Source organism: Chiloscyllium punctatum, chromosome 16, assembly GCF_047496795.1.
Source record: "Chiloscyllium punctatum isolate Juve2018m chromosome 16, sChiPun1.3, whole genome shotgun sequence".
Classification (NCBI taxonomy): domain Eukaryota; kingdom Metazoa; phylum Chordata; class Chondrichthyes; order Orectolobiformes; family Hemiscylliidae; genus Chiloscyllium; species Chiloscyllium punctatum.
Genome location: NC_092754.1, coordinates 38,689,686 through 38,707,406, shown reverse-complemented (window position 1 = coordinate 38,707,406; position 17,721 = coordinate 38,689,686). Strand labels below are relative to the sequence as shown.

General features: G+C 41.8%; 1 protein-coding gene across 10 annotated transcripts in view; it reads left to right on the top strand.

Annotated features, from left to right (window-relative positions):
• The window catches only part of nphp4 (nephronophthisis 4), a 431,145-nt gene that overhangs the window by 328,210 nt on the left and 85,214 nt on the right, over positions 1-17,721 (top strand). For all 10 annotated transcript variants that reach the window (XR_011962716.1, XM_072586737.1, XM_072586731.1 and 7 more), the window contains 3 exons: positions 2,147-2,325; positions 3,089-3,249; positions 8,756-8,936. Coding sequence is in view for 9 of the 10 variants with exons in the window: in XM_072586737.1 (XP_072442838.1) it covers positions 2,147-2,325; positions 3,089-3,249; positions 8,756-8,936 (521 nt within the window). In the remaining variant the exon portion in view is untranslated. The remainder of the gene's footprint in view (positions 1-2,146; positions 2,326-3,088; positions 3,250-8,755; positions 8,937-17,721) is intronic.

The window sequence follows — 17,721 nt, the reverse complement described above, 5'->3', positions numbered from 1 at the left end:
TGAAGGGGTAAATATAGGGGAATGGGTCTGGGTGAGTTGTGCTTTGGCAGGTTGGTGTGGACTTGTTGGGCCGAAGGGCCTGTTTCCACACTGTAAATTATCTAATCTAATCTAATCTCCCACCCACCAATTAAATACTCCTCTGCTACCAAACCTGACACTGAAGAGTGCATTGAATTCTAGCCATAGGCAATGAGGACAATGGTCAATTTTTAGAGACACCTTTGTTTTCTTTAATTAAAGTGCTCAAAACTGGAAATGGAGACTTTTTGCCCAATAAATTACATATATGGTATTGAGCCTAGATGTCTTCTCAGAGGCATAGACCCAAAGCTCTAATGACTCCTTTCATTGAGACACTAAATCCCCAACCCTGAGTTCTAATTCTAAAATATCAGGACACACAACACAGGCAGTACGCCAGAAGATTATCTCTAAAGATGTAGCATTCCCTTAATATTTTATGAATCTACAGTTCAGAACGAAAACTGTCTCACCACTACAACGACTTGATCAGATGCAATTTGTGTCAATAATTAACATCGCTCCCTGCGTTAAATTGACAATAATGTATTCTCCTACAAAGATCTGCTTGCTTGTAATTCAGCAGTATTAAGTGAACAAATTGATCTAATAACTCAGCCCAGTAATCAACATCGAAAGCCCAAGCACTTAAATGATTCGTAAATCATCTTAAACATCAGTTTCTACATTTAATTTTTTTTCTATGCTTTATTGAACAGTATGAAAGAGATTTGTTTAAAAAAATAAGTTTAGTTATCTTGCTACTAATGAAATCTTAGACTGCAATAATCTAGCAGTAAATGTATGTCAGGTTTCACTCTGCATGAAGAACTGATATACTGGCCTTGTTCAGTGTTAGTATTTTCATCTCTGAAGTGAATTAAATTCAGCATGCAGACTCAGCTAGTTCTCCAGTGCTCACTGAGGGTCTGTTCAACTTTCCTGAGCTGACATTAATGCTAATGTCAGTGATGTGCAAAGTTCCTTGGCACTTTGTAGCGAAGAGCTGGAGAATTTTCTCAGTGCCCTGGGAAACATCCCATTCCACACCACCAAAAGCTGAATTGTTGGTCGTTAGTTTGTATTTGTTTGCAGCATTTTGCTGTGTACAAAAAATTTTCTCTTGTGTTTCGCTATTTGTTAGTCACTACGTTTCAAAAGCATAATCTTTATTGTAGAGTGTTTTGGGATATCCTGAATACATTAAAAGAGTGATACAAATATAATGTTATTTTCATCCTTAATTCTGCAAAAGCTGGAGGAATAGAATTAATTTTAAATATGTATCAAGTCTGTTTTGTTGTGATTAGATACAAAGAACAGTTACATCTGGAAGCTCCTGAAGTATACCGTGGACAAAAAGAAAAGCCAAAATGTAATGGCAATTACTAAACAACACCTGTTACAGGCTGAAAGGGATACCATCTCAATAGAAACCTCAGACTAGAGACTTACATTTCCAAGTGAAGGAATTAATTGGGTCACAAAACACTAACCTTTGTTATTTCCAGCAAGGAAAACGTTTTCCTGTGTCCTCCTAACCCTGATTTTTTTTTTCTGAGGCATTGTTGATGTACATTACAGCATTTTTCCCAAAAGAGTAAATGCTATAATGCATTAAAAAATAGTGAACAATTGTTGGCATTCTCTTCTGTTATGTTTTGGAATATGATTTCAATATCTGAATATCTTGTGTTTTGAAAAAAAGCCTTTCCTTTAACTTTCATCAGTATGTGCTCTACTTCATTGATTAACAGGTCATCTTGTTTGAAATAGAAATGAGACTCAATTGTCTGGAGATGTAAAAGTTTATTTTGATAAAAGTGACTATTATGAATGCTTCACTGATTTGTGGCATTGCCTCATGTGTACATATAAGCAAAGGTGTGTCTGCATTTTAACATATTTCAGAATGCAAATTTAGAGTCAAATGAGGCTGCACTTTCTGTCAGTGCCTTTCACAACTTAACTCTCTGTAGTTTAGTTTTACATTGAACAATTAGCATCTATCCCATTGGCCATCAAAGTAAGAAAGGAATGGAGGTTGACCATCTGATGTGTGCAACTGTTTGAGTAAAGGGTGCTGCCCTATCACTAAGTTCTTGTCTTTGGTTTTATTCAGAGAACCTGAGGGCAGTAGTCAACCAGGATCAGTCTACTTCACCTTCCAGTTTTATCGCTTCTCACCAGTAACAACAAAGCAGATGCACCTTGTCAAGTTGCGCAACTCACAAAAGAAAACTTTGAAGTTTACACCTTTCATTCTTATACCACTAAACAAAAATGGTACTGGTAACTTAGGTGAGTATTACAAGTTAATTATAGCAGAAAAAAAGGCCCTTAGTTCAAACAGCTGGATGATGGAGTTCATTCTTCACAACATCTTCCTCCTATCCTTATTCCTTTACCCCTTCTGTTCCTGTCTTCCTCATGCTCTTAATTAACTTGCTATTCACTGTATGCTGTTTACTGTAACTGCTTCTAATGAGGGTTAATAACACACTCTAACCACCAGGTTAACAGGAATTAATGCCTTGCTAACTGAATTGTTCATTACTTGCTTAATGTACTTTGTAAATTAAATTACTTTATCTAACAGAATGCACATTCAATGTTTGACGAAAAAATATGGTTGTCACCACAACTGAACATGTAAAGTATGAACCTCAGATCAGTTATGAGTTGGGTGTTAGCTTAATTCATCTCAATAAGTTACTGTTTCTACCCCTTACCCCCTTCCATAGAGTTAATGTTATGAGCATTTCTTGAGGGTGGTGTACTTTGTTTCGATGGAGAGGCATGATGGGATTCCATTAGTTTATTTTCATATCTGGAGCTACAAATGTCAACAAAACAGATGTATGCATTTTAAAGGTCTGTCCTTAGACTGGAAAATCAAATCTTAAAAGTAGGGAAGCTTATTACGCATTGTTTCATCTTTTGAATTTTGTAGGATCTTTTGCAGCAGAAATTTTCACCAGGACCTTTCTAGAGTTGTTTATCCTGTATTTAACTGACATGTAGTGTATACAACTTGTCCTCACTGATTCCCATTTGTATGCAGATTCTCCAGGGCTGGAGCTGAAATTCATGGTGGAGCCGAATTATATGAAGGAAGGAGAACAGCGATGGTTTATGCAATATCTGGCCACGCAGACATTGCAGATTGATGTCTGGGATGCAGAATCCTTACTTCTGATTGGCACAGCAACTGTGGAACTGAAGGTAAAGCCCCGTTTCTGGATGGCGTCAAGACACAATGTAAATGCAAGTTGTTTTGTTGATGCACAGTTAAGTATCAGACTACATTGATGTCCTTCACTAAAAACTCCAGACTATATTCATCCATAAAATACTGAGATATTTCAGTGAGGTGTAGGAGTAGATCATTGTTCCCCTGATCTGCCATTCTGTAAGAACTTGGCTGATCTGATTGTGACCCCTGAAATGGACATGTTCATACATTCCTACATTTTTACCACGTCTGCCACTTTATTACCATCTCTCCTTACCAATCTATATCAATTTGAAACATTCTGTGTCCTCTTCACAACTTAACATTTCTACCTATATGTGTGATGAACAAATTGAGCAACCGTACATTTGATCCCTTCATCCAAGTCATTGATGAAGATTGTAAATACTTGAAACCCCACCTCTGATTCCTGTAGCACTCACAGGTTACATTGTACCAACCCAAAAATGATCTATTTATGTCTACTGTCTGCTTCCTATTAGCTAACCAACCATCTATCCATATGAAGATGTCACCCCAATGCTCGGGACTCTTACTTTTAGGAGCAATCTTTGATGTGGCACTTTGTCAAAACCTTGTGGAAATCTAAGTGCACAACATCAGTAGGTTCCCCTTTATCCATTTTGCTTGTTACTTCCTCTGAAAATGGTCCATGTTAATGCGTCTGAGTTATGCCAAGATTCAAAGAAAAAAGACTTACAAATCAGTAGGCTACATCTGAACATTTCTTCAGCATGTCTGTGTTCGTACTTAAAATTTAAAATCTTCACTGAGCAAGTGAAGTGAAGGCCTGAGGCTGAAAGGAAAGAGAACCGCCAAAGTAGGAAAGAGAGGACAATGTAAATTTACGTAATGTCAAGCAATGGTTCTGAAAGCTGAGGAACAAAAAGAGACGGGGGGTCCATAGGAGGTCCATAGTTAGGGGGTCCATAGGAGGTCCATAGTTTAGGGGGTCCTGAGAAAGTGAGTTAGTGGTGGTGGGAAATGATTTCAAAACATGAGGACATAAGGGGATAGGAGAGGGCAGTTAGTCCATGGAGTGTGTGAGACAGTACCGTGGACATTTTCAGAACCAGCTGTCAGTGCAGGTGTCAGTAGATTAGTGTATTTTAAATCTGTTGGGCAGGTTTTGTCTCCAGATGTAGCAGCTTACAGGCTCAGATTGCTGTGGAAAAACAAGGCATGTTAGGAATATTAAAGGACCAGAATCTGATCTGCTGTTCTCTCACTTACATCATTTCTTCATTTAAATTTTGTTTTTTTATTTTTTTCATCCTTCTTTAGCAAGGCAATACTCAGAACCATAGAATCTCTACATTGTAGAAACAGGCCATCAGCCCATTAAGTCCACATCACCCCCTCTGAAGTGCATCCCACCCAGACCCACCCCCTACCCTACCCTTGCCCTGTAACCCTGCATTTCCCATGGTCAATCCACCTAGCCTGTACAGCTTTAGATTATTGGAAGAAACCATTGCAGACATGGGGAGAATGTGCAAACTCCGCACAGCCCAAGGCTGAATCGAACCTAGGTCCCTGGTGCTGTGAGGCAGCAATGCTAACCAATGAGCCACCATCCACCCTATTGTCTAGCCAATTTTAAGAAGACACATATTGGAATGTGATTTTCCTCCCTCATTAAAAGAACCAATGATCACTCCTGACAGGAAATCCAGTGCATGGGCAGTGGCTGGGGTCCTGACTTAAGATTCTGGATTAGTGGTGCTGGAAGAGCACAGCAGTTCAGGCAGCATCCAAGGAGCTTCGAAATCGACGTTTTGGGCAAAAGCTGCCTGAACTGCTGTGCTCTTCCAGCACCACTAATCCAGAATCTGGTTTCCAGCATCTGCAGTCATTGTTTTTACCTCCTGATTTAAGAGTCCTTTCCTAATACTCTGCTTGTATTTTTCCATCAATCACTGCTTTTATCGCAGTACTACTGAGGGAAATGCTGTGTGAAGCTTCACAGCTTTGTTTGCTGCAGATGAATCTAGCACACCTTTTAAATGAGAGCAGCAGAAAGAGAAAAAGAACTCAAATAATGCCAATTCTGTTGCTGAAATGATTATATTTACATGTAGTTTGCATTCTAAAGTGTGTTTTCTGTGAAAGATGAATTTAAATCAGGCTTTTCATTATCCACTGTTATTCTTTTCAATTATTAATGCTTATAAAATACGTTTGAGCTCTATCATCAACTCACACTCGTTATAATTCACTCCTAATTGTTAAAGTATCCTTTCAGTTAAAAGCCAAATAAAACTTCTAATGTTTCACAGTGAATTGAAAGCTTATGTTTGATGATGCAGCTGACACCTTCGCTTCCACACTAAGTGGTTTAACTGGTTTCTGTTTGTCTGGATGGAGGGCTTTTTGAGGTGAACAGTTTTTGTGAAATTCTAAGAGTAGGATTAATATTTGCTGTGAAGTAACACTTCACCTGACGAAGGAACAGCCCTCTATAATCTTGTGATTTCAAATAAACTGTTGGACTATAACCTGGTGTCATGTGATTTCTAATTTTGTCCACCCCGGTGTGACACCAGCGTCTCCACTTCCTTCTACTAGAAGAGACTCACTACCCAAACCCTCCCATTTATCTCTCCACCCCTGAGGCTCTCAGCCTCATTCCTGATGAAGGTCTTTTGCCCAAAATGTCGATTTTCCTGCTCCTCGGATGCTGCCTGACCTGCTGTGCTTTTCCAACACCACTCTAATCTCGACCCAAACCTAGAGCAGAGTGGAAGTTGGAGCACTGAGATTGTTTCGCAGTAATTAAGATTTGCCACTCCATTAAAAATCCAGTGAAGGAAATTTGGGTAAGTGCTAATTTTTTCTTGATAGTGAATTTTGTTATTATGGGGAGGCAATGGCCTAGTGGTATTATTGCTGGACTATTAATTCAGAGAGCCAGATAATATTCTGGGGGCCTGGATTTGAATCCTGCTATGGCAGAGAGTGGAATTTGAACTCAGTAAAAAATCTGGAGTTAAGAATCTAATGAAGACCATGAATCCATTGTCAATTGTTGGGAAAACCCATCACTAATGTCCTTTAGAGAAGGAAACTGTCATCCTTATTTGGTCTGGCCTACATGTGGCTCCAGACACACTACAATGTAGTTGACTCATAACTGCCCTCTGAGCAATTAGGGATGGGCAATCAATGCTGGTGCAGCCAGCAATGCCCTCATCCTGTGAATGAACAAAAAAATTCTCATAAAACTCGCCATAAAATTTTTGGGCTTGCTTAAACATGTGTAAGTGGATTTTTAATGCAGTGGTAAGTCTTAGTTATTGCTAGAAGTCGAATTCCTTCTGATTTTAATTATTATGTGAGATTTTTTAAAACTAATGTTTTTCTTTCAGTCCCTTTCTCTCTCATACTCTCTCTCTTTCTTAATCCCATCTGTCTTTACCTTTATTTAATTGGTGCTGAATTAATTATTCTAACTTAGTCCTGCCTCATTATGAATTATGCATTGTATTTGGTTGAAGTACCATTCTGTAACTTTATTTGTTCACCTAGGTCCCAGATCAACAAACTTCAGAAGTCCTCAAAAATAAGTGTAAAAGTATAAAGAATAACGGCATCATATTGAGTCATAGAGATGTACAGCAAGAAACAGACCGTTTGGTCCAACTCATCCATGCCAACCCAATCTAGTCCCAACTGCTAGCATCCGGCCGATATCCCTACAACCCCTTCCTATTCATATACCCGTCCAGGTGCCTTCTAAATGTTGCAATCATCTCCTCCACCTCCACCATCTCCTCTGGCAGTCCATTCCACACACACACCACCCTCTGCGTGAAAAAGTTGCCCTTAGGTTTCTTACATCTTTCCCCTCTCACCATAAACCTATGCCCTTTAGTTCTGGACTCCCCACTCCAAGGGAAAAGACCTTATCTATTTATCCTATCCATGCTCCTCATGATTTTATAAACCTTTACAATGTCACCCCTCAGCCTCTGACGCTCCAGGGAAAACAGCCTTAGCCTATTCAACCTCTCCCTAGAGCTCAAATCCTCCAACCCTGGAAGCATCCTTGTAAATCTTTTCTGAACCCTTTCAAGTTTCACAATATTCTTCCGATAGGAGGGAAACCAGAATTGCATGCAATATTCCAAAAGTGGACGAACCAATGTCCTGTACAACTTAACATGACCTCCCAACTCCTGTACTCAATACTCTGAACCAGAAAGGAAAGCATACCAAACGCCTTCTTCACTATCCTACCTACCTGCAACTCCAATTTCCTGGAGCTATGAAACTGCACTCCAAGGTCTCTTTGTTTAGCAACACTCCCTAGGACCTTACCATTAAGTGTATAAGTCCTGCTAAGATTTTCTTTCCCAAAATGCAGCACCTCGCATTTATCTGAATTAAACTCCATCTGCCACTCCTCAGTTCATTGGCCCATCTGATCAAGATCCTGTTGTAATCTGAGGTAACCCTCTTTGCTGTCCACTACACCTCCAATTTTGGTGTCATCTGCAAACTTACTAATTATACCTGTTATGCTCGCATCCAAATCATTTATATAAATGACGAAAAGTAGTGGACCCAGCACCGATCCTTGTGGCACTCCACTGGTCACAGGCCTCCAGTTGAAAAGCAGCACTCCACCACCACTTTCTGTCTTCTACCTTTGAGCCAGTTCTGTCACCAACTGGCTAGTTCTCCCTTTATTGCATGAGATCTAACCTTGCTAACCAGTCTCCCATTGGGAACCTTGACAAACGCCTTACTGAAGTCTGTATAGATCACGTCTACCGCTCTGCCCTCATCAATCTGCTTTGTTATTTCTTCAAAAAACTCAATCAAGTTTGTGAGATATGCTTTCCCACACATAAAGCCATGTTGACAATCCCTAAACAGTCCTTGCCTTTCCAAATACATGTACGTCCTGTCCCTCAGGATTCCCTCCAACAACTTGCCCACCACTGATGTCAGGCTCACTGGTCTATAGTTCCCTGGTTTTTCCTAACCACCTTTCTTAAATAGTGACACCACGTTAGCCAACCTCCAGTCTTCTGGCACCCCACCTGTGACTATCGATGATACAAATATCTCAGCAAGAGGCCCAGCAATCACTTCTCTAGCTTCCCACAGAGTTCTAGGGTGGACCTGATTAGGTCCAGGGGACTTATCCACTATTATGCATTTCAAGACTTCCAGCATTTCCTTCTCAGTAATATGGACATTTTTGAAGATGTCACCATCTATCTCTCTACATTCTATATCTTCCCCGTGTCCTTTTCCACACTAAACACTGATGCAAAATACTCATTTAGTATCTCCCCCATCTCCTGCGGCTCCACACAAAGGCTGCCTTACCGATCTTTGAGGGGCCCTATTCTCTCCTTTAGCTATTGCTTAGCTCAAAACATGTGTGTTTGTTAGTCCTATTTTGTATGTGATTTAATGCAACATTGAACAGAATACGCTAACGACAGCATCATATTGTTGCAGTATTTGTTACGCCAAGGTCATACAGCAGTCCAGGTTTCTCACGAGCTGCCAGTCATAACCACAGAATACACCCCAGATGTACCAATGGCTTTGGCTAATATCACCAAGCATGGCACTGTTAAGCCTTATGGAATGACAACAATAACGAAGGGAAGACTACATATGCGACTGGGGAATGTTGGTGAGCAAACGTATACTTCTGCCATCTTCATTCCCTATGAAAAGAAAGATGATTTAATAACTCAGATCTAGAAATTGTTCCTGCAAAGATTAGCGTACAGGCATTTTAAACTGCTATGATGGATTAGGAAACTTAACAAAATCATATGAAGAGCTGGATAGTCACAGACCTGACAGGACTAAGCAGAGGCTGGATTGGAATAAAGAGGCTGCTCCACTCCTCCATTTCCTCCCTTGGTCATCCTCCTGAGGATGGGGGCAGGGATCATCGCTCTCATACCCTCCTGCCTCTATTAAGGATGCAACTGATGTTGTAGGAACTATGACAGCTTTATCCCAATTCATTTTGTTTTAACTTTTATGGAGGCAGCCAGAATTTAGCAGTGTCAAGTTTTAACAACTACTGCATAAGAGATATGAAAAGTAGTCTAGAGGTTAGAAGAGTCCGTTATATGCTTTTTGCCTGCTTTATATTCCATCATTAGCTGCTGAAGCATAAGTTGTATCTGTATTTATGATGGTGGGTCATGATAGTGCTGTGATTGGAACTGCGGGTGTTGTTGCGAATTTTGCAGATGACACAAGGATCGGTGGAGGGGCAGGTAGTGTTAAGGAGTTGGAGGGCTGCAGAAGGATTTGAACAAGATAAGAGAGTGGGCAAAGAAGTGGAAAATGGTATGTGAGAAAGTGTGACGTTATGTGTTTTAGAGGTGTATATTATTTTCTAAATGGGGAAAGGTCTTGGAGATCTGAAGCACCAAAGGGATTTGGGAGTCCTAGTTCAGGATTCACTTCAGCTTAACATACAGATTCTATTGCACTTAGGAAGGCAAGTGCAACATTAGCATTCATTTCAAGAATGCTAGAATACAAGAGTTGAAGCTGTATAAGATTTTGGTCAGACGGCATTTGGAATATTGTGAGCAATTTTGTGCTCTATACCTAATGAAGGATGTGTTGACTTAGGAGGGAGTCCAGAGGAGGTTCACAGAAGTGAAGGGCTTGTCATCTGAAGTGTAGTTGAGGATTCTGGTTCTGAATTCAACGGAGTATAGTGGGATGAGGAAAACCTCATTGAAACTTACACGATACTGAGAGGCCTGAATAAAGTGGATGTGGAGAAGTTGTTTCCATCAGAAGGATAGTTTAGGACCTGGGGACAGAGCTTCCGAGTGAAGGGACAGCCCTTTAGAAATGAGATGAGGTGGAGTTTCTTCTTCTAGAAAGTGGTGAACCTGTGGAACTCATTGCCACAGAAGGTTGTGGAGGCCGCGTCATTGTGTGTGTTTAAGACATAGATTTTTGATTGGTAAGGGCATCCAGGATTACAGGGGAAGACAGGAGAATGGGCTTGAGAAACATATGAGACATGATCAAATGTTGGAAAAGACTTAGTGGACTGAATGACCTAATTCTGCTTCTATATCTTATGTCAGTTCACCTATAAACACTGTTTACCAGATTGTTAGTTCTGCAAACTGGAAATCTGTCAAGTAAAAGATTAACATTTTTTAGTATGGAATACCTTCAGATAAGTTTTAAAAGAAAGCTTATCTGATAGATAAAAACATAGAATACATTTCATACCATTTAAGAGTACTCTAGAATGATAAATGTTACCTTTACCTCTTCTTTATTCCATTTAGACATTGGTTAACAACAGTTCTAATATCTCTTTATTTCTTAGAGAATTTTAGGGGCTCTTGGCTGCAAGTCAACTGCCTAACTGTATTACTGATGCTTGACTATTTATACAGATCGTTTGAAAAGTCAGTTTTGTCTCATTGGGGAGTTTCATGGGGTTATTCAATGGATTCCAACTCTTACAGTTGGGCTAGAGAGTTCCTGAAGTGGAAATGGGTGGAGAGGTGAAGAAGTAAGGGTGAGTGGGTAAAGGGTGAATAGATGTTGATGAAGGTATGGGGTGAAGGTGAGTGGGACTTAAAATGGGCCGTAGGTTCAATAGAATGCTAATTGCTTTGGGAATGGCTTGAGTTGTTTTGGGAATAGAGGTGGGCTTTTGAACCTGCCTGCACTTGATTTGAATTGGCAATAAAAGGGGGAAGGAGGGGAAGGGGTTTATTAGATTATATTAGAATAGTTATTCACTTACAAAAACAAGTTTCTGGAAAAGCTCAGCAGATCTGGCAGCATCTGTGAAGAGAAATCAGCATTAACATTTCGGGTCCAGTGGTGACCCTTCCTCAGGATATCTTTGATATCGTCATCTGAATTTTTGCAGGTACAATTAATATTACTTTCCCGATGTTCAGAACTACTGTTACTTATAATGGGAACGTAGATTCATAGAATCTTACAGCGCAGAAAAGGCCCTCTGGCCCATCAAGCTTACGCTGACATAACTACCACTGAAAGTGCGCTAATCCCAATTTCCTGCACTTGTCACATATCTTGAATGTTATGATATTTGAAGTATTCATCCAAATATTTTTAAAGCTTATAAGGTTTTCAGCCGCCATCACCTTCCCAGGCAGAGCATTCCAGATTTCCACCGCCCACTGACTTTAAAAAATAGTTTTGCCAAACTTCCTGTAAATCTCCTGCCTCTTACCCTAAAAATACATCCACTCGCGATTGATCCCTCAACAAAGGGGAACAGGTCTTCTCTATCATCCTGTCCATACTCCTCATAATCTTACACACCTCAATCATGCTCCCCCTTTGTCTTCTATGCTCTAAAGAAAATAATCCAAGCTCTCCTTATGGCTCAATTACTGCATCCCAGGCAACATCCTGGTGAACCTTCTCTGTACCCCCTCTGGTGCCGTCGCATCCTTCCTGTAGTGAGGTGACCAGAGCTGCACACAGTTCTCCACTTGTGGACTGACCAACGTTCTGTACAACTTCACCATTACCTCCTTGCTCTTATACTCCATGACATAACTGATTCACATGCTGTGCTGACTTCAAGGATCTGCGAATAATTAACCCAAGATCCATCTGTCCCTCTAAGACACCCAGTGTCCTGCCATTCATTAAATACTCCCTCATCTTATTTCTTCTTCCAAAGTGCATCACCTCACACTTATCAGAGTTAAATACAATCTGTCACTGATCTGTGCATTTGACCAACCCACAACCTGTAACCGACAACCATCTTCATTGCTACTAACCACTGTACCAATCTTGGTATTGTCTGCAAATTTACTTGACAGTTCCCCTACATTATCATCTGTATCATTTACGTACATAACAGCAAGGGTCCCAGTACTGATCCTTGTGGTACACTGTTGGACACCAGCCTTCAGTCACTCAAACAGCCTTCTACTGTTAACCTTTGTGTCATATTACTAAGCCAGTTCTGATCTATCGCGCCATGTTTCCCTCAATTCCATGTGTTTTAATCTTCCCAATCAGTCTCCCATGTGGTACCTTGTCAAAAGCTTTGCTAAAATCCATATAAATCCATACATCACCTGAATTTCCCTCATCCACACACTTGATCACATTTTGAAAAATTCTAACAAATTTGTGAGGCTTGACGTCCCTCTGACAAAGCCATGTTGACTATCCCTAACTAACCCGTGGCTTTGCAAGTGGGTATTAATTCATTCCTTCAGAATTTTCTCCAATTGTTTCCCTACCACTGATTGGTGAGACTCACTGGTCTGTAATTTCCTGGTTTATCCTTACCATTCCTCTTAAAAAGTGGAACCACATCAGCTGCCCTCCAGTCCTCTGGCATTTCCCCTGTGGCCAGAGAGAAATAAAAGATTTGTGTCCGAGCCCCTGCAATTTCCTGCCTTATCTCCCACAGCAGCTTGGGCTGCAATTATAGAGTCATAGAGATGTACAGCACAGAAACAGACCCGTCAGTCCAACCAGATATCCTAATCTTATCCCATTTGTCAGCACTTGGCCATGTCCCTCTAAACCCTTCTTATTTATATACCGATCCAGGTGTCTCTTAAATGCTGTAGACAACAGACAGTAGGTGTAGGAGTAGACCATTCAGCCCTTCGAGCCTGCACCGCCATTCAATATGATCATGGCTGATCATTCCTAATTGTACTAGCTGTAATTGTACTAGCCTCCACCACTTCCTCTGGCAGCTCATTCCATACACGGACCACTCTCTGCATGAAAAAGTTGCCCCTTAGGTCCCTTTTATATCTTTCCCTTCTCACCCTAAACCTATGCCCCCTAGTTCTGGACTCCCTCACCCCAGGGAAAATACCTTGTCTATTTGTCCTATCCATGTCCCTCATGATTTCATAAACCTCAGCCTTCGATGCTCCAGGGAAAATAACCCCAGCCTGTTCAGCCTCTCCCTATAGCTCAAATCCTCCAACCCTGGCAACATCCTTGTAAATTTTCTCTGAACCCTTTCCCATTTCACAACTTCCTCCTGATAGGACGGAGATCAGAATTGCACACAGTATTCCGAAAATAGCCTAACCAATGTCCTGTACAGCCTCAACATGACTGCCCAACTCCTATACTCAATGCTCTGACCAATAAAGGAAAGCATTACCAAATGCCGCCTTCACTATCCTGTCTACCGGATATTGTACTTTTAAGGAACTATGAACCTGCACTCCAAGGTTTCTTTGTTGATCTGGGCCAGAAGATTTGTCTGTTTTTAAGCGCAACAGAGTTTCCAATACCTCCCCATTTCCGATGTCAAACTGGGCAAGGTCCTCACAGCCCCTTTTGCTGAATTCCATATGTGTGTTTTTTTCCAGAGTGAAGAACAAAGATGAGTGTCTATTCAACACCCTTCCAACATCCTGTGGCTTCACACGCAGGTTGTCCCTTGATCCTTATTGGGCCCTACTCTTTCCCTGGTTAACATCTTCCCTTTAATGTCTTTATAAAATATCTTTGGATTCTCCCTAATCCTGTTCGCAAGTTCATGCCATCTTTTTGCTCATTTAGTTGTTTTCTTAAGTTCTCTCCTGCATTTCCTGTATTCCTCTGGGACCGTAGCTGAATTGTTCCTTTTGTTCTTGCTAAAAGCCATACTCCTCCTCTTTATTCAATCCTAAATTATCATAGCCACTCAGGGTTCTCTGAACTTACTGCTCCTACATTTCCCTCTAAAGGGCACATTTTGCACATGTACTTGCCCCAGCTACTTTTTGAGTGACCCCCATTACTCCATTTAGATTTACCCACAAGGAGCTGTTCCAAGTCTAGATACTGTTTTATTCTAATAAAATCTGCCCTCCCCGCTCCCCCGACCCCCCACCAGCCATGAACCAAAGCCATCTTTTGCAGACCATCTTTTTCCTTGTCCAGAACAAATTGGAACCGTAACATGTTGCACTTGCCATTGTCTAAATGTTCTCCCACAGCCACATCAAACACTGTCTGGTTTCTTGCCCCAGAACCAGGTCCGGCAATGCACTGTTCCTTTTTGGGCTTTCTACATGGTGATACAAAAAAAAACCTCCCGTGGGTACATTTCAAGATGTACCCACTAAACCCTTAACATTATGATTATCCTAATTAATGTTGGGGAAGTTGAAATCCCCTTAGTATAATTATCCAAGTATTACTCTTACACACCTCTGTGAGCTGTCGACATACTTGCTTCTCTTTTTCCCGCTGATTCTTTAGGGCCTAAAATACACTCTCAGTAAAGTAACTGCCTCCTTAACATTCCTAAATTCTATCCATAAAGCTTCGTTCCAAGATATCATCGCTCCTTATTGCAGTAATTGGCTACTTAATTAAAAGTGCTACATCACCACCCTTCTTACACCCTCCTCTGTCTTGTCTAAAGATCCTATACCCTAGAATGTTGAGTCCCCAGTCCAGCCCTCCCCTCAACATGTTTCTGTGATGGCAACAATATCATACTTGCGTGTGCCAATCCACGCTATTGGCTCATCAGTCTTACTTATTACACTCATGGCATTAAAGTAAAGACCATCCAACCTTGCCTTCCTGTCTTGAGACTCAACATAGCCAAACTCACTGTGACTTGCTTCCTTTGCCGGAGCATGACATGTCTGTTTCATTGACATTCTGTGTCCCTCACCCTGCCAGACTAGTTTAAAATCTTTGCATCAGCATTAGTAAGCCTGCCTGTCAGGATGTTGGTGCCAATGTGGTTCAGGTGTAGACTGTCCCCTTTGTAGATGTCCCACCTTCCCCAAAAATGGTCTGAGTGAACCTGGAATCTAAAACCGTCTCTCTTGTACCAACTCTTGAACCATGCATTCATCTGTCCTATTTTCCTATTTCTAAACTTGCAAGCACATGGCACCCAGAATAATCTAGAGATTACAACCATTGAGGTCTGGTTTTCTTAACCTATTATTAACCTCCCTGAATTCTTGATGCAAAATCTCATTCCTCACTTTGCCCATATCATTGATGCCAAGATGTACCATGATCTCAAACTCATCACCCTCCCCTTTGAGGATATCCCAACCCTAGTTCCAGGGAACAACACACCATTCTGGAGTCATGTCTTCAGCCACAGGAATATCTGTCTGCTCCCCTGACGAAAGAACAGGAGAAGGCCATTTAGCCTGTCCAGCCTGCCTCCCCTGCATTTAATATGATTATGGTTGATTGAACACTTCAATGACAACTGAATGCTTTTGAATGCATTATTTGCAGTAATTACATTTAATATTTTAAAGTATTTTATCAGCAGGTCCTGAGGGACAGGTGAAAGCAAATAGAGACAACAGCTTTCTTTTTCATTATTTAGTGTGAAGGCTTGAAGGCTAACCAATCATGTTAAAAATAATGACTGCTAAAAGGTTCAATGTGACAGACAAAAACAGAAAATTGACTACTTTCTGCCAAGGGTGTGCATCTAATAAGAATTGCAGCCTCCGACTCTTCTTCCTTATTATCTAATTGACCTGCCCTTCTGCTCTACTGGTTCCACTAATTCAACAGATTCTGCTGTACTCAGCCGTGCAAGCTTTGCAGTGATTTGCTTGGTGTATACATGATTTGGATGGATTAGAGTGACTTACAGTATTAATTTCCCAGTGTGCAGACTGTGTGTGAGCTTTGTACTGGACAAATACTGTCCTTGGAAGAAGAACGTATGGTGCAAATTCAAATATTCAATCAACATGCATTGAAGTTGAACTGTGATTTATTTCCTCGTGTTCAAATTGCCAATGGCACTGAAGCAAATACAATTGTAATTTATTTACACAGCATTCATCAAGTCGATGTGGGTCTCACTAAAATGCTGAGGTGAACAATGGACAGGAAGGAAAGAAAGGAGGAGAGACTGAAGACCACAGACTTTAGCAAGCTTTTACATGGAGGAAGAGAGAACACCTTGTCCCAGGAGTGGATAGATTTGCCAGAATGATAGAGGGACTGATAAGATTAAGACTTAAGGACTAAATGCATACATCAGGTTTATACTCCCAAGTATCAAAGATTAGGACATGGTATAACTGAAGGGTTTAGGATGAATAAAGAAAGTGATACAGTGAATAGGAACTATTTTCTCTGCTGGAAGAATCCAACTTAAGAGGGCAAAGTGTTAAATTGGAGTTAGTTCATTCGGCAGTGATCTCAGGAAGTGTTGTGGAAATATGGAACACTGCAACATAATACTGTGAAAATTTCAATACCCGAGGTTGATAGGGCTTGCCAAAGGATTAGGAGAAAGTGAGTACTGCAGATGCTGGGGATCAGAGCTTAAAAATGTATTGCTGGAAAAGCGCAGCAGGTCAGGCAGCATCAAAGGAGAAGGAGAATCGACATTTCGGGCATAAGCCCTTTTTCAGGAATGAGGAAGGTGTGCTAAGCAGGCTAAGATAAAAGGTAGAAAGGAGGGACTTGGGGGAGGGGCATTGGGAATGCGATAGATGGAAGGAGGTTAAGGTGAGGGTGATTGGGTGGAGAGGGGGTGGGGGAGGAGAGGTCGGGAAGAAGATTGCAGGTCAAGAAGGCGGTGCTGAGTCTGAGGGTTGGGACTGAGAAAAGGTTGGGGGGAGGGGAAATGAGGAAACTGGAGAAATCTGTATTCATCCCTTGTGGTTGGAGGGTTTCAGGGCGGAAGATGAGTCACTCTTCCTCCAGGCGTCGTGTTGCCATGGTCTGGCGATGAAGGCGGCCAAGGACCTGCATGTCCTTGGCGGAGTGGGAAGGGGAATTAAAGTGTTCAGCCACAGGGCAGTTGGGTTGGTTGGTGTGGGTGTCCCAGAGGTGTTCCCTGAAACGTTCCGCAAGTAGGTGGCCTGACTCCCCAATGTATAGGAGGCCACATTGGGTGCAGCGGATGCAGTAAATGATGTGTGTGGAGGTGCAGGTGAATTTCTGATGGATATTGAAAGATCAATAAGTACCAAAAACTTTCATGTACTCAACCCCACACTCCAGATTCCTCAACCGTTCCAGAATCTTCCATCGACCTCCGGAAGCGCTCGGGTGCCATTAACCACGCGGCCGCTGCAGCAACCGCCGCCGCGAACCATGACGACACTTCCACCCCCACCGACCATGCAACCTCCGCTCAGACAATTGCCTCCACGATCGCCAGGATGACCATCGCCGACAGACTCGCGGCCTCTGCGGGGTCCACAGCCACCGGGAACAAAATCGTTTTTGCATTCGCCGCAGCCACTTCCGCCCCCGGAGTTGCCATTGCAGCTATCTACTTCCACCCCCAGTGACGTCACTCACCTACACACCAACCACACCGAATGTGTCTCTGTCCCCACGCCGATCTCCACCCCCACGCCTAACCCCGCCCCCACTCCTAGCTCCAGCCCCACTCCAGGTCCTAGCTCCCAGCCCTGCCGTATTTTCACCATCCCTCCAGACCTCCCCCTCTC